The sequence below is a fragment of the Anarrhichthys ocellatus genome, unplaced genomic scaffold (assembly GCF_004355925.1).
Source record: "Anarrhichthys ocellatus isolate YVR2014 unplaced genomic scaffold, GSC_Weel_1.0 scaffold22, whole genome shotgun sequence".
Classification (NCBI taxonomy): domain Eukaryota; kingdom Metazoa; phylum Chordata; class Actinopteri; order Perciformes; family Anarhichadidae; genus Anarrhichthys; species Anarrhichthys ocellatus.
In genome coordinates, this window is record NW_022280052.1 from 1,646,659 (window position 1) to 1,660,100 (window position 13,442).

Below are 13,442 nucleotides of genomic sequence, written 5' to 3' on the forward strand. Positions count from 1 at the left end.
GTGTGTGTGTGTGTGTGTGTGTGTGTGTGTGTGTGTGTGTGTGTGTGCATGCAGCATTGTCACCTTGTTTTAAGCTGCGTCTTTAAAGCTTTTCAGAGAAGTTTCACAGTGTGTGGCGTAATTAGAACAGTTCACACGCTGTTACGTCCCTTGTAAGCTACCTGACTCTCATCAACAAGGGCAGCAGACACGGTTGGATGGTAATGAAGCGTTAAGCCTCAAGGCGCTCTATTTTACGGTTAACCACAAAGTGAAATGTACCCGTGTTTTTATAAAGTGGGATCAGGACATTAGTGTTTTAATGACGCAAGACAGTAGAGTATTTTCCAATTAACTTGAAGCAGCGAAACTAAGTTGTAGCTCCTGGCAGTAATATTTAGAATTCGTCTTTCGTAGTTTCATTTTTAGTGTGTTTTTTTCCTTATTCTGAAAACAGCATCTACCCACTTGATATTTTAAAGTAATACGTTTTGTTCTAAAGATTGACAGTCTGGTCGGTAACAAAGTGATTCTGTTCGTCAGTACTCGAGCAGTAGTGTCTGGATATGCACTTTGAATCAGTCACGAGCTACACTGTGGTTCGTTTGTGCTTGCTTTGTGTGTGGATGCACAGTGGCATCATGCACTCCCCTATATCTTGTGGTTATGCCTGGTCTTTAAGTCCCCATACGGCACAATTTAAAGCACATGACACTGTGATCTCACACTGAGCAAATCGCCTGCTAGTCGGCATGTGGTTTGGGTGTGCGCACACTTATGAGTGAGTGTATGAAATGAGAGAGGTGAGAGATCGAGGACAAAACAAGAAAGAGGGAGATAGAAAAATGGATTTAAAAAGAAGGTAAAGATGAAGAGACAAATCAAGAGTCACCAAAGGAAGTTAAAGTTGTGAATACATGATCATCAACCCCGTCCCTCTCTCTCATTCTCTCTCTCCCCCCCGCGTCCCCGTCCCCCCTGTCCCCCCCGCATGTGTTTCAGATCAGGGCTCATGATGACATCTCTCTGCAGAAACAGAAATAAAGTCAAACAGTCAAACATTAATTCCTAATGCGCTTTACATCTGTGCTGTGAATTGGGGTGTGTGTGTGTGTGTGTGTGTGTGTGTGTGTGTGTGTGTGTGCGTGCGTGTGTGTGCGTGTGTGTGTGTGTGTGTGTGTGTGTGTGTGTGTGCGTGCGTGTGTGCGCGTGCGCGTGCATGCGCGCGTGCTCTCAGATCTCTGCCTTTGACTTGAATATGATTTATCTTTAGCCAACCAAAGGGAGACCTCTTTCTTGGTTTAGGTCCAAACAGCCTTCTCCATCCACTTAAGTTGGTTTTGTGTAAGATTCAAACGTAGACTACCCTCTAGTGGAATCCTTATGTATTACAGCATGTTTGGGCACGTGTAACTATCTGCAGAAGTCCTCTTGCTCTTCCAGGCATACTGTATGTATTTTAACAGTAAGCAATCTTTTAATTGATCCACACTCTCTACTCTGTCTTTCTGAATGTCTTAGGGAGGATTTTGATGAAGAAGGATTCTGCCAGCCGTACAGAGGTATAGCCTGCGCCCGCTTCATAGGCAACCGCAGCATCTTCGTCGACTCGTTTCAGATGCAGGGCGAGATCGAGACCCAGATCACAGGTGAGAAACGGGCTAAGTGGGTTCAACCCCATGAACTGCAAAAAAAAATGTATATATTTTTCTGACACTTCAGAATTTTAAGAAAGGTCAAAATATATTTCTACTTTTACAGTAGATGGCATTCATTCATAACTATATTTTCTTCTGCTTGACTTGTTTTTCTTTCAGGTTTTTGTACAATTTCAAACTAGTTTTGTGATGATTAAGACTTCACTGTAGATCAATAAATCCAGTTAGAAATATGCATCTACATTGAATGCTGCTCGATCAGCAACATCTTACAATGTTTTTAAGGACAAACTAGTTTTGTGTCTTGACAGTAAAAGGTGCCTGCTTTCATCCAGTGAGTTCCCTAGTTCATTTAGCAATTCTGTCTTGAATAGTAGCCAAACGCTGCTCGAATATGTCTTCAGCAACTATAGGGCTGATAGAGCACCATTCTAAAGCTGCCGCCTTTGCATACACTGAGTCACATGAAACCTTCTGCGAATGAGGTCTGTTTAGAGGGTGACCATTAATTAATACTGTATGCTGTAGGAGGAAAACAGGACGCCACTTGTGGAGTTCAAAGGAAGTTCAGCAGGGTCACCACTCTGCATGGAGCCCAAATGGCCCACATACTGTTTCCTGCTGTGTTTTTGTTTAGTGTGTTTGAATGCACATGTCCTCAGAGGTCACTTTAATCTGTATGTTATGGATTACATCTGTGAAGCTGTCAGCGTCTCCCCTGAACAGTCCAGGGACAAACGGGTCCTGAACTCGGACTCTAATTTGAAACATCAAGGACGAGTGATAATTAAGATTTATTATGCCACAGGGTCGTTATGAGCCCACAGTAGGACGGTAAATCATACCTTTCATACCCAGAACATCAACATTCGGTAGCTATTCGCCATCTTGAATTGAATATCACTTTCACTGACCTTCATTTTTGCTCAGCAACGTGTGCTCTAGGAGCGTTTGGATAACTGCCAACTTTTGGATCGTTTGTCTTCTCCTCCACCCCCCACAAGGCTGCTTTACTGATAATCACAACCACAGAAAGAAAGCATGTGTTTGCAATAACCGTACAGTACAACTATGAATCAGCTGCAGCTTTCATTGTCAGTCTCCCTCTTTGATCCTTCCAATGTTTAGATGCTCAGGAGTTAGTAGCAATGTGAGCACATGAATGCTTTTTAAACTTCTCGTCTTTTTTGTGTCTTTTAAGTGATTATAAGAAAGAATAAACCCAGGAATATAGAAATAATTCATTTTTATTGGGTCTTATCTCTTAAAAAACAATAAAAATCTTAATATAGATTCTTAGTTTCTAGGTGAATTATGACACCAGACTGTGTTGTTTAAAATAAATCTCTATTCTGCAACTACTTTTGTTGTCTCCCTTCTGTACAGCGGCCTTCACCATGATCGGGACATCCAACCATTTGTCTGATCGTTGCTCCCAGTTTGCCATCCCTTCTCTCTGCCACTTTGCCTTCCCGACATGCGACCGGAGCTCTGGAACCGACAAACCCCGGGACCTGTGTAAGGACGAGTGTGAGATCCTGGAGAACGACTTGTGTAAGACAGAGTACATCATCGCCCGCTCAAACCCCCTCATCCTGAAGAGACTGAAGCTGCCGAACTGCGAGGACCTAGCTTCCTTTGACAGCCCGGAGTCAGCCAACTGTCTGAGGATCGGCATCCCCATGGCCGAGCCCATAAACAAGAGTGAGACACCTTCACCTGCTGGTTGCATGGCTTCCTTTATTATACTTCTGCTAATAGAGCTCATTATTTTTATATGAGGAGAAGCATCCTTGTGTTTTGTATCTGCTCACAGGAACTGTTTAGAAAACTCTCAAACTAATCAAATAATGGTTGCAGCTCTAGTTCGTCGAACACATTCTTATTAAAGTTGTTTGTTTGACACAAATCTCAAAGTAGTTGGCTTAAAAGTTCTCAAGTATACAAGCAAACGTGTGGGCTTTCTGTCAGTCCACCAGCAGCTCATCAGTGGAATACTCAATACTCCTGTGAGCTCCTTGATAAACCTGGTCCACTACCTGCCCCTCAAAAACAAAAGTGCTGACGCGAGCCCTAACACAAACCTCTAATGCACAACCACGCCTTCCTCTCCTTTTAGATCACAAGTGTTACAACAACAGCGGGACAGACTACAGAGGGACAGTCAGCAAGACCAAGTCGGGCCGTCAGTGTCAGCCGTGGAACTCTCAGTATCCTCACAGCCACACCTACCTGGCCATCCGCTACGCGGAGCTGAACGGAGGACACTCCTACTGCCGCAACCCTGGGAACAAACTCGAGGCCCCCTGGTGCTTCACGCTGGACGAGGGGGTCCGCATGGAGCTCTGTGACATACCCGTCTGTGGTAAGAGATGAGAATATGTTTAAGTCTACACTGACATACATTGGGTGTAATGCTGTCTTTGTAACACATTTGCAGATATTTGCTTTGGTCTTCCTGTTTTTCATCGTAAAAACAATGTAACAAATGTATCCTTGAAAATGTCCGATTATGCAAAATCACCACAATTTCTTCTTTATTCTTTTTACATTGTTAAAATTATTATTAATATGTCATGAGCTTCAAGTAATAATTATTTTTGCAATTAATTGTTCAAATATAGTGAAAAATTTAATTTCCTGAATGCCTAGACAACCTAGATTTCTTGCCCAAAACCCAAAGATCTCTTTTTAATACATCAGGAAAATGATTTCATCTGTTATTCAATCAAAATTGTTCAGCTCAATTATGCGTCTTTATCACATTGTATCATCGAGTCGTACAATAATCTTTATATCTGATATTATTCCTCTCTCTCTGTCCGTCCCTGTAGACCATAAAGACATGTCTGGCGGCAGCAACATGGAGATCTTGTACATCCTGGTTCCCAGTGTGGCGATCCCGTTAGCCATCGCCTTGCTCTTCTTCTTTATTTGCGTGTGCCGCAACAACCAGAAGTCCCCGACGCCTCCCGCCCCTCGCCAGCCCAAACCGGTCCGAGGACAAAACGTCGAGATGTCCATGCTCACGACTGCATACAAGCCAAAGGTAGAGCAGTCACAGCACGGGACACTGTGGGTGGTGCAGTACTCTCCGTCCCCAATTCCTTGATGTGCAATTCCTCACCTCCATGTTTACACACCACAAGGACAAAATGTGACTTAACGAAACATAAAGACTTCCATATCATGAACACTTTTTTAAATAGCATGAGGATGTCATACAGAAAAAATGTCATAAACAAATTCCAATCAATCACATAACATCTCAAATGTATTATTTAGTTCCCATGAGTGAATGAAGATTGCTAAAATAAATAGAGCAGCTCTTTGAACTCATTTTCACTTTGATATATCAGAAAAAAACAAATTTATTTTAGTCGACAATCAGCAGGTGAATTCAGCAAACCTTTATATTTTGAATTAATGCGGTTGGTTTGCTTTGCTTTCACGTTGAAGGATCAGGACCGCACACAGACTTTTGTCTTTTCATCGATCGCTCTTTATTTCAACGACATAGTGCTGATCAAAAGCCCAACATGAGCCTTCATCAGCCACCAAACAAGAATGCTGGGTTGCAAACCGCTTTTTTATACATTACCGAACATTTCAGTTTGCTTTCACACCACAAAAAGTTTGATTGACAGCTTTCTCACCAGCATAAACAAACCAAATGAAATGCACCAACAGTTTGACCTGTTAGGTGTGTAAACACTAGACTCATGGAGATGTCACAGCATAATATTTTGCACTGCACATAATGCCACTAGGTTAGGGATATGTTCAACATCTTCATCTTCTCATCTTCATCATCTCACTTCTCTATAAGCATCCCCAGCACCAGTACTGCTAAGACACACTTACTCTCCTGTGTGAATATAGATCAGCGCCCTTTTGCTGCGTTTGTCTTTTTAAGTCATGAGAGCAGACTGATGAAGGAGTCAAAACACTGGCACAGCTCGACTGTGTGTCAACTGGGATATGTCTCAGCATGCTGGGGTTAGTGGCTTGTGTGAGCGCGCCTGTGTGTGTGTGTGTGTGTGTGAGTGTGTGTGTGTGTGTGTGTGTGTTTGTGAAAATGACCCGTCAGGCAGAGCCTCAGATCTCGATCTTCAGAGCTCTGCAGGTCCAGGAATGTTCAGCTGCAGCTCTTTTCCTCTGTTTATTTCTCTCCCACTGTCTCTCTTCTTTTTCCACATCTCTCCCTCTCACTTAATCCATCTCTCTTTGTTGCTCCTCTTCTGTCTCTCCCTCCATCCCTTTACCTCTTTTTCACCCTTCACTCTCTCCTTCATTCCCTCCCTCTGTCACAGAACCTCTTTGTAATGCAGATCACCGAGCCCCTGCTCTGCCAGCCAACACACATAGCCCACATTAGGATCTGTATCATATTTCTTTCAAGGTTGCACACTCAGTCATATCATGTCTGTTTATCTTTTTCCACATCATTTTCTTTGTGGTGGTGAAGTTGGTGGTGGGGGGGGGATTATCTAGACAGTGTGTCTGTTTGTGTAAAGCAGAGTCGATGCTCAAGGTAATGTGTATAATATTACCATCTACAGCTGCAGAAAGAACCGCAACATGTCACAGACACGTCAGAAGCCATTAATATGAGGATTGTTTTATTTTCATGCTGTGTTTAGATGACGGCCATGTATCTGCAAACAGTCATGGTCACGGGAGATCAAAGAAAGTTTTCCAGAGTGACAACCATGCAGTTATGGAATTATACAGTGAATTTGAAATGGTCCTCATAGAAAACAAGGGCCTGAAATATGGTCCACACATATCCGATTGCATAACCATCCATTGTAAGAGCTTTTACAGAGGTGCAGTTCTCACCTTCTTTTCCAGCCCAAGCATCTAATCTGGAAGCTTGATACTCCACCTACAAGACAATTTGGTTAAATGAGGATTTGCATCTGATTTCTATCTTTTTAAAACCTTTTTGATGAGCGTTAAACCCTCAAATTATACAGTATTATTGCCAAGAGTGTCTCTCTTCCTTACCCTTCTTATCTACACCTTTGTCTTGGGTTAAGCTTTGCTGCCGGGTCACCAAGGGGCCATTGCCCATGACAATCCCTTTAGACACACATAAACATAAACACACATACACACACACACACACACAGAAACCTGCGGTGGTGTGAGGAGGATCTGAGGGTTTGGGTGTGGGGAGGAAAGAACGGGTGAAACAAACCCGTAACTAAAAACATCTGTGCTTCTCATAACATCAGTAAGTCCCCACACTCTCTCCCACACACACACACACACACACACACACACACACACACATACATACTACCCCCCTCAGAATTGTGTTGCTCTCCTGCTCACTGAGGAATTTAATTATTCATCTCATAGTTCCTGGAATCTGACAATCTCTGCCAACCTTGCTTCACCTTTTAAAAATGAATGTTCATTATTTTGAATATTTCCTGTGGTTTTACATCCTTGAAGAGGACCCGCTTGCTATGTAGATATGAAGGGCTCATTCTAAATGACAACACAACGATTCTTAGTTTCGGGTGATTATACACGAATGAAAACATAATAATACAGAATTAGCAAATGTTCTTTGTTTACCTACAGTCTACAGTCTGTCCTCCTTGGTAAGAATACAAGACTAAAATGTCCCTGCTAGCAAAGACAGCTAAGCTTTTTCTGTCCTTTCTGCAGCTGATTCTACAGTTTTACTGGCAGAATAATGAATTGCCCAGTCTTTGTAAAAGCTGCTAACCTGTCAGCGAAATGGCATTTTTAAACTGAGGACGAGTTGCCAAATTTCACAATGTTCCCACATTGCTCTCCAAAGGCTTAAAGGGAGTTGTTAGGAGCTGATGTAATGGATTCAGTATGATTAGAACAATTATCTACTCTCTGGGCTATACTTTTATTTATTTATTCTACTACTCAAACACATATTTCATGTTATCTTAGGCAGTTCGCCTGCATCGGTTTAGCGGCACCAGTGTAAACTTCATGTCAACATTTCACTTTTCCTTTCAAGGATAATGGTGAGGAAAGAGTACAAAGAAAACAATGATCTAATTCTTCTGTCACATCTCTCTTCCCACCGATCTCACGTCTTCCTTTTTTTCTTTCCGGCCTCCTCTTCTTCTCTCTGCAGAGTAAGGCCAAAGAGCTTCCCCTGTCGGCGGTGCGTTTCATGGAGGAGCTTGGAGAGTGCAATTTAGGGAAGATCTACAAGGGTCACCTGTATCTGCCGGGCATGGACCAGGCACAGCTCGTGGCCATAAAGACCCTAAAGGATATCTCCAATGCCCAACAGTGGGGTGAATTCCAGCAGGTACGGAGTAGATTCCTCCCTCCAAAGCTTCAAAAAAGCTCAAACGTTTATAAATATATATATATTATTAAATCAACAAAGTGTAACATCTATAGAAGCTCTAAGGCTAAATAGTAAGTCATTTTAACGACATGCTTCTATCCGGTAATTGTTTGTGGAGGTGGAACTAAAATACTCTACTGTTTTATAATACAAGGGACTACTTTCCCATTGGAAACATCTCTCTTCCCACAAGACTTGAGGCATGACTTGTTTTATTTCCACAGAAGGTAAACGTGGTGGGCGATGGCAGACTGTATACAGCTAAAAATCTCCCTTTTTTTCACTTGAAATAGTTCCAAATATAAACTGTGGGACTGTCCAGATAAATTTAGATTTTAAGAAGGACTGAAACAGAGGACTTGTAAAAACATAATCCTCCCTTTCAATGTAGAGAGATTGAGACCTGAACTGCCAGCCTTCAAAGCGATACACCAAAACATCTGTCTTTTGAGTTTGAAACGCTCAACAAACTTCTCACGGCCACCTTTCAAGGCCTCAATACGTAGACTTAGTTAAGCTGGAGTGTCACGTTAAGGTATCAGGCTCTGATGAGCATATAAAAAGTCTTTCCTTTCGTTGTGCTTGAAGTTCACCGACGTCTTTCGTGTTTCAATCGCAGGAGGCTGCCGTGCTGACCGAGCTGCAGCACCCAAATGTGGTGTGCCTGCTGGGTGTGGTGATCCAGGAGCAGCCCGTCTGTATGCTGTTTGAGTTTTTGCCCCTAGGCGACCTCCACGAGTTCCTGATCATGCGTTCACCACACTCTGACGTCGGCTGCAGCAGCGATGAGGACGGTACTGTGAAATCCAGCCTGGATCATGGAGACTTCCTGCACATGTCCATACAGGTGGGATATGAAAGCAGAGATTCATGGATTGCTGATTAATTAATTGAGCTCAAATTTGGTATCTCTCTCTATGCTGTTTCTCGTCCCACTTTGCTTTATACCAGACGTACTTCACAGGTACTTCCTCCTTAAATGATTGTTTTCTTTCTGACTATTCAAACCTAGGTGGCGGCTGGGATGGAGTACTTGGCCAGCCACTTTTACACCCATAAAGACCTCGCAGCTCGGAACATTCTAGTAGGTGAACAGCTCCACATCAAGATCTCAGACCTTGGTCTCTCCAGAGCGATCTACTCCTCAGACTACTACTGCCTCCAGCCCAAAACTCTGCTGCCCATCCGCTGGATGCCCCCAGAGGCCATCGTTTACGGCAAGTTCGCCACAGACTCGGACATCTGGTCGTTCGGAGTTGTGCTGTGGGAGATCTTCAGCTACGGTCTGCAGCCCTTTTACGGCTTCTCCAACCAGGAAGTGATGGAGATGGTGAGAAAGAGGCAGCTGCTGCCCTGCCCCGAGGACTGTCCACCAAGGTGTGTTCAAGTTAATATTGCTGCTCAGCATAAGCTGGGAAGTACATAACGAGAAGATGATGCAATAGTACAAACATGATGCACCTGGTGGTACAAAGCTCACAAACTTCACTGTATCTTCACCTTGTTCTGAAGTTAAGACAACCAACGCTGCGAGTGTCGGGCGTTTGAACAGTTAGCAACAGTTAGCATTTACAGAGTTTTTGTTGAGGAATTCTTACAATTGCCTGATAACTAACTAACTGTGTTGTCTCTCAGGTTTTATGGTCTGATGACTGAATGCTGGCAGGAGGGACCAACACGTCGAACGCGTTTCAAGGACATCCACCTCCGGCTGCGAGCCTGGGAGGGGCTGTCGTCCCACGCCAGCTCCAGCACGCCCTCTGGTGGTGGAGGCAACGCCACCACCCAGACCACTTCGCTGAGCGCCAGCCCCGTGAGCAACCTCAGCAACCCCCGCTACGCTGCTGCTGCCGCCGCGGCTGCAGGGTACCTCTACCCAGCACAGGCTATCCCCTCTCCGGGCCAGATGGGCCCTATTCAAGCCTGGACACCCATGGCTGTGACGCAAACCCACCAGCGCTTTATCCCCGTCAACGGGTACCCTATCCCACCAGGATACGCAGCCTTTCCAGCCCACTTCCCTCCCCCGGCCCCACCGACCAGAGTCATCCAGCATCACCTGCCCCCTCCCAAAAGCCGCTCACCCAGCAGCGCCAGCGGCTCCACCAGCACGGGCCACGTCAGCGGAGGGCCCTCCACCACGGGCTCCAACCATGACGCCAACACGCCGCTGCTCTCCCACTGCATCATGCCGGGGAGCAGTGGAGGGCCGATTCAGGTGTACGGACAAGTTTGCCAGAGGGGAGTGGGACAGCTGGACCACGCATCACAAAAGGCGCTGCTCGCTGCGGATTCTGACGTACTAATGTACGACTCGGTCATCACCGCAGACCTGTAGATAGACAGAGAGGCACTCACGCTCTTTCTGCTCGGGACCCACATTTGAGAAGTTTAGCTTCTAACACAGGGACCCAGTCTAACGTTTCTACTCTCATCACATGGAGACCCAACAGAAACCACCCAAAACTTTGAGTGTGCAAGAAACACTGCCGCAGCTACACAAGTATATCCACAGCTGTCTGACTTTTTACTGCCTTATTGTTAAAAGCATGTGTATTTCACCGCCATGGTTTGAAAATGTTGTGTTATTATTTTAACCTTTGTGTAAATACGGTACATACGTCCTGAAATAATGAGTGAAATACAAAGATATATATTCAAGAGCAAGAACTTTTTATTGAGGAATAGATTTTAAACGTGAAAAAGTAGCAAGTCCATCCTACTTCCTAAGAAAATGGTTTGTATCACAGTCGGACAAAAAGTTCCTGTGTCAACAACTGAGTTAACGGACTGTTTCATGCAGGACGTGAAGGAAACGCTGACACTCATACCGGGACCTTTGGGTGCCTTTCAGCAGTGGTGCGACTTGCTTGTTTCTTGACGTATCAGAACAGAAATCTGTGCTGTGCATTAGCTTGTACAGCAAATAAACTGCTTTTAGCAAGTGATAGCCGAGCAAACAAAAATGGGAACAGCAATGAGAACAAGTGCAGCAGCTTTTACTGAGAAGACCAACATCGAACTGCTCCAATACACCAGTATACAAGGCGTACCAATGGCCTTTTGGGTTCCACGTATTGCAGACCGGTAACGACTATGTGACGGCTCCCCATCGAATCAGCTGGACTTGCAACTAAAGCAGATACTGGTGATGAGTTGGCCAGAGTACTCGTCCTGGCACAGGCATTTTCACGCAAAATCCTTTTGGAAGTGACACCTGAATGTTTTTTGTGCAACCTCAATGAGACTATCTGACACACTATTGCGACATGGACACAGGCCTCTTTGCCTTCTTCAAATCTCAGTACACAGCTTCCAAGGCTGAGAAAGAAGGAAGCGGGGAGTTCTTCTGATTGGTCAATAAACATGGCAGACATGGCATCTAACTTCAGGAAACATATCCTCCACAGCTAAGCTGGACCCGTCTCAGGGCACAAACGCTTCACTCACCATGCGAGGGCTGGGGTAAATGTACTGTCAGTGATGTAAAGCTAAAATTTCACCCTCACAAAAGAACATTTTAGTTGCAAATTGGGTTTGGATTTTTTATTTTTATTTTTTTTCCAGTTTGAATTTTGAAGGAGTTGTATTCACACGGCTTGTCTTTATGTCTTTGTCCTTTCCTTTCCTGTTTTTCAGCATCTGTGTTCAAATATCACCTTTGGAGACATGGACGAGTGAAGGACTCAAAGCAGGGAGGGCTAAAACACACGAGGCTCATTGTAGATAATGTTGCCATTACAAAAATCAGCCTCATGCACCTGAACAAAAACACCTATGATTAGTATGTTTGATGTGCTTACATTCATGCCCTCTTTGTGCCTGAACAGAAGACCTTAATAAGTATTATTTTCATGAGCTGGCTTCAGACTGCATCACCGTGTGCAGAGAGATTTATGCATGTTGCTTTCATTTGGTTCTATATCAGTAAATGATCCGTAAACACCTGGCTCCAACTGTACTTGATCCCAACAAGGGTGAATGCAACTTTTAAAAGGAAAAGAGCTAAATGAATATGCCCATATGTCTCAGAAAAGTACAGCTGTATTTATATGTTTCACACTTCCAGCAGCATGTAATCATTTACATTTTTGGAGGCATTTAACTGAATAACCTTTAGTGATGCGACAATATTTTTGGAAAATGATTAATAATTCCCAGTCCTGTAATCACACAAATGATGCCTCAGCTGTTTATTATTTGATGGTGGTTTATTAGAAGCAAAGTAAAGTAAATATGACGCTTTTCATATCAGAAAATAAAAGTCACAGAACCAGCTGCAGCAACACATCAGTTTGTGATCTTAGTTACCTTCTGTGTTGTAGACAATCATTGGTTTTGAATGGTTGTAAAAAGCGTCCCAGACTGTACGTGTTGCACTTTTTTATCACTCTATCAATCAGCTGTATTAACTAACCTTAACACTTATCTAGTACGGCACAAGCATGGCACGCTGATAGCATCTCACCGCTGATGTGCAGAGCATGAAGCGGAGTTAAGATGGCTTGTTGCCTGTAGAGACTTTTTTAATGGTAAAGTATTTTAGTTGACATTTGTGGACTGTAGATAGACCAGATTTTCATTATTTAGTTCATGTCCCCTTAAACACTGACTACCTGATTTCACTACAACAAAAGCAGCTTCTCCAATTCACTGCAGAATAAAATGAAAATAAACCATAATAATACAAGACTGAGCTTCAGTTTACCCCGAGATCATTTATTCAAACCAACTATGATCAACAGAAGCATGTTTTGTTCCTCCTGTCAAATCTAGTCCAAGATGTTTTGACTCATTTTAAGTTAATTATCCCATTGACTTTATATTTTATTGCTGTCTTTTGTCTCTTTATCTTTTTTGTTCCTCTGAAGCAAATCGAGCTACCTTGACATCTGAGTTTGTACACTTAACCTCCATCCAGCATGTGAGGATTTATGTGTACTAATCGAGCAGTGCAAAACCACTTGTACGCAAGACTGTGAATCTTAATCAAGTCTAGGTATTTTTGTATTTGGCAAAACCAAACAAAAATAAAACATTGTTGTGCCTTTTTTATTTTACGTCCAATAAACAAAAAGAAAACAAAATACAAGTAAATTTATATTTCAATATCAGTGTACCTTATAATTAAAGAAGGTTTACATGCTTGTCCCTTTGACCAAGAGAGGCCTTGTCTTTGTATTTTGTCTGAACATTTTTGCACAGATGTTTTGTATTGCAAACTCATTTATTAAATGATGTTGTTTGGTTTACCTTGGAGTCAATGAGATCGTTAATTTGTAGGCATTTGTCACTAAGTTGTGGGATTTGTTTTTTGTGTGTTTTGAAATGACCGTAAACAGAACAGTAATGGCGGTATGAATCCACCAGGTGGCACTAAATCACCATTTCTGTGGATTTTCTTCTTTTGTGTGCCTTATAACTGCAGTAACCATTGTTGACCAGGTGGT

At 43.3% G+C, this 13,442-nt stretch overlaps 1 protein-coding gene across 2 annotated transcripts in view; it reads left to right on the forward strand.

The window, feature by feature from the left end:
- ror1 (receptor tyrosine kinase-like orphan receptor 1) overlaps window positions 1-13,146 on the forward strand; it is a 131,513-nt gene extending 118,367 nt beyond the window's left edge. For both annotated transcript variants that reach the window (XM_031859382.1, XM_031859383.1), the window contains 8 exons: window positions 1,501-1,628; window positions 3,024-3,341; window positions 3,757-4,002; window positions 4,472-4,686; window positions 7,771-7,950; window positions 8,612-8,839; window positions 9,005-9,369; window positions 9,628-13,146. In XM_031859382.1, coding sequence (XP_031715242.1) covers window positions 1,501-1,628; window positions 3,024-3,341; window positions 3,757-4,002; window positions 4,472-4,686; window positions 7,771-7,950; window positions 8,612-8,839; window positions 9,005-9,369; window positions 9,628-10,330 — 2,383 coding nt within the window. In that variant the 3' untranslated portion in view covers window positions 10,331-13,146. The remainder of the gene's footprint in view (window positions 1-1,500; window positions 1,629-3,023; window positions 3,342-3,756; window positions 4,003-4,471; window positions 4,687-7,770; window positions 7,951-8,611; window positions 8,840-9,004; window positions 9,370-9,627) is intronic.
- The last annotated feature ends 296 nt before the right edge of the window (window positions 13,147-13,442 follow it).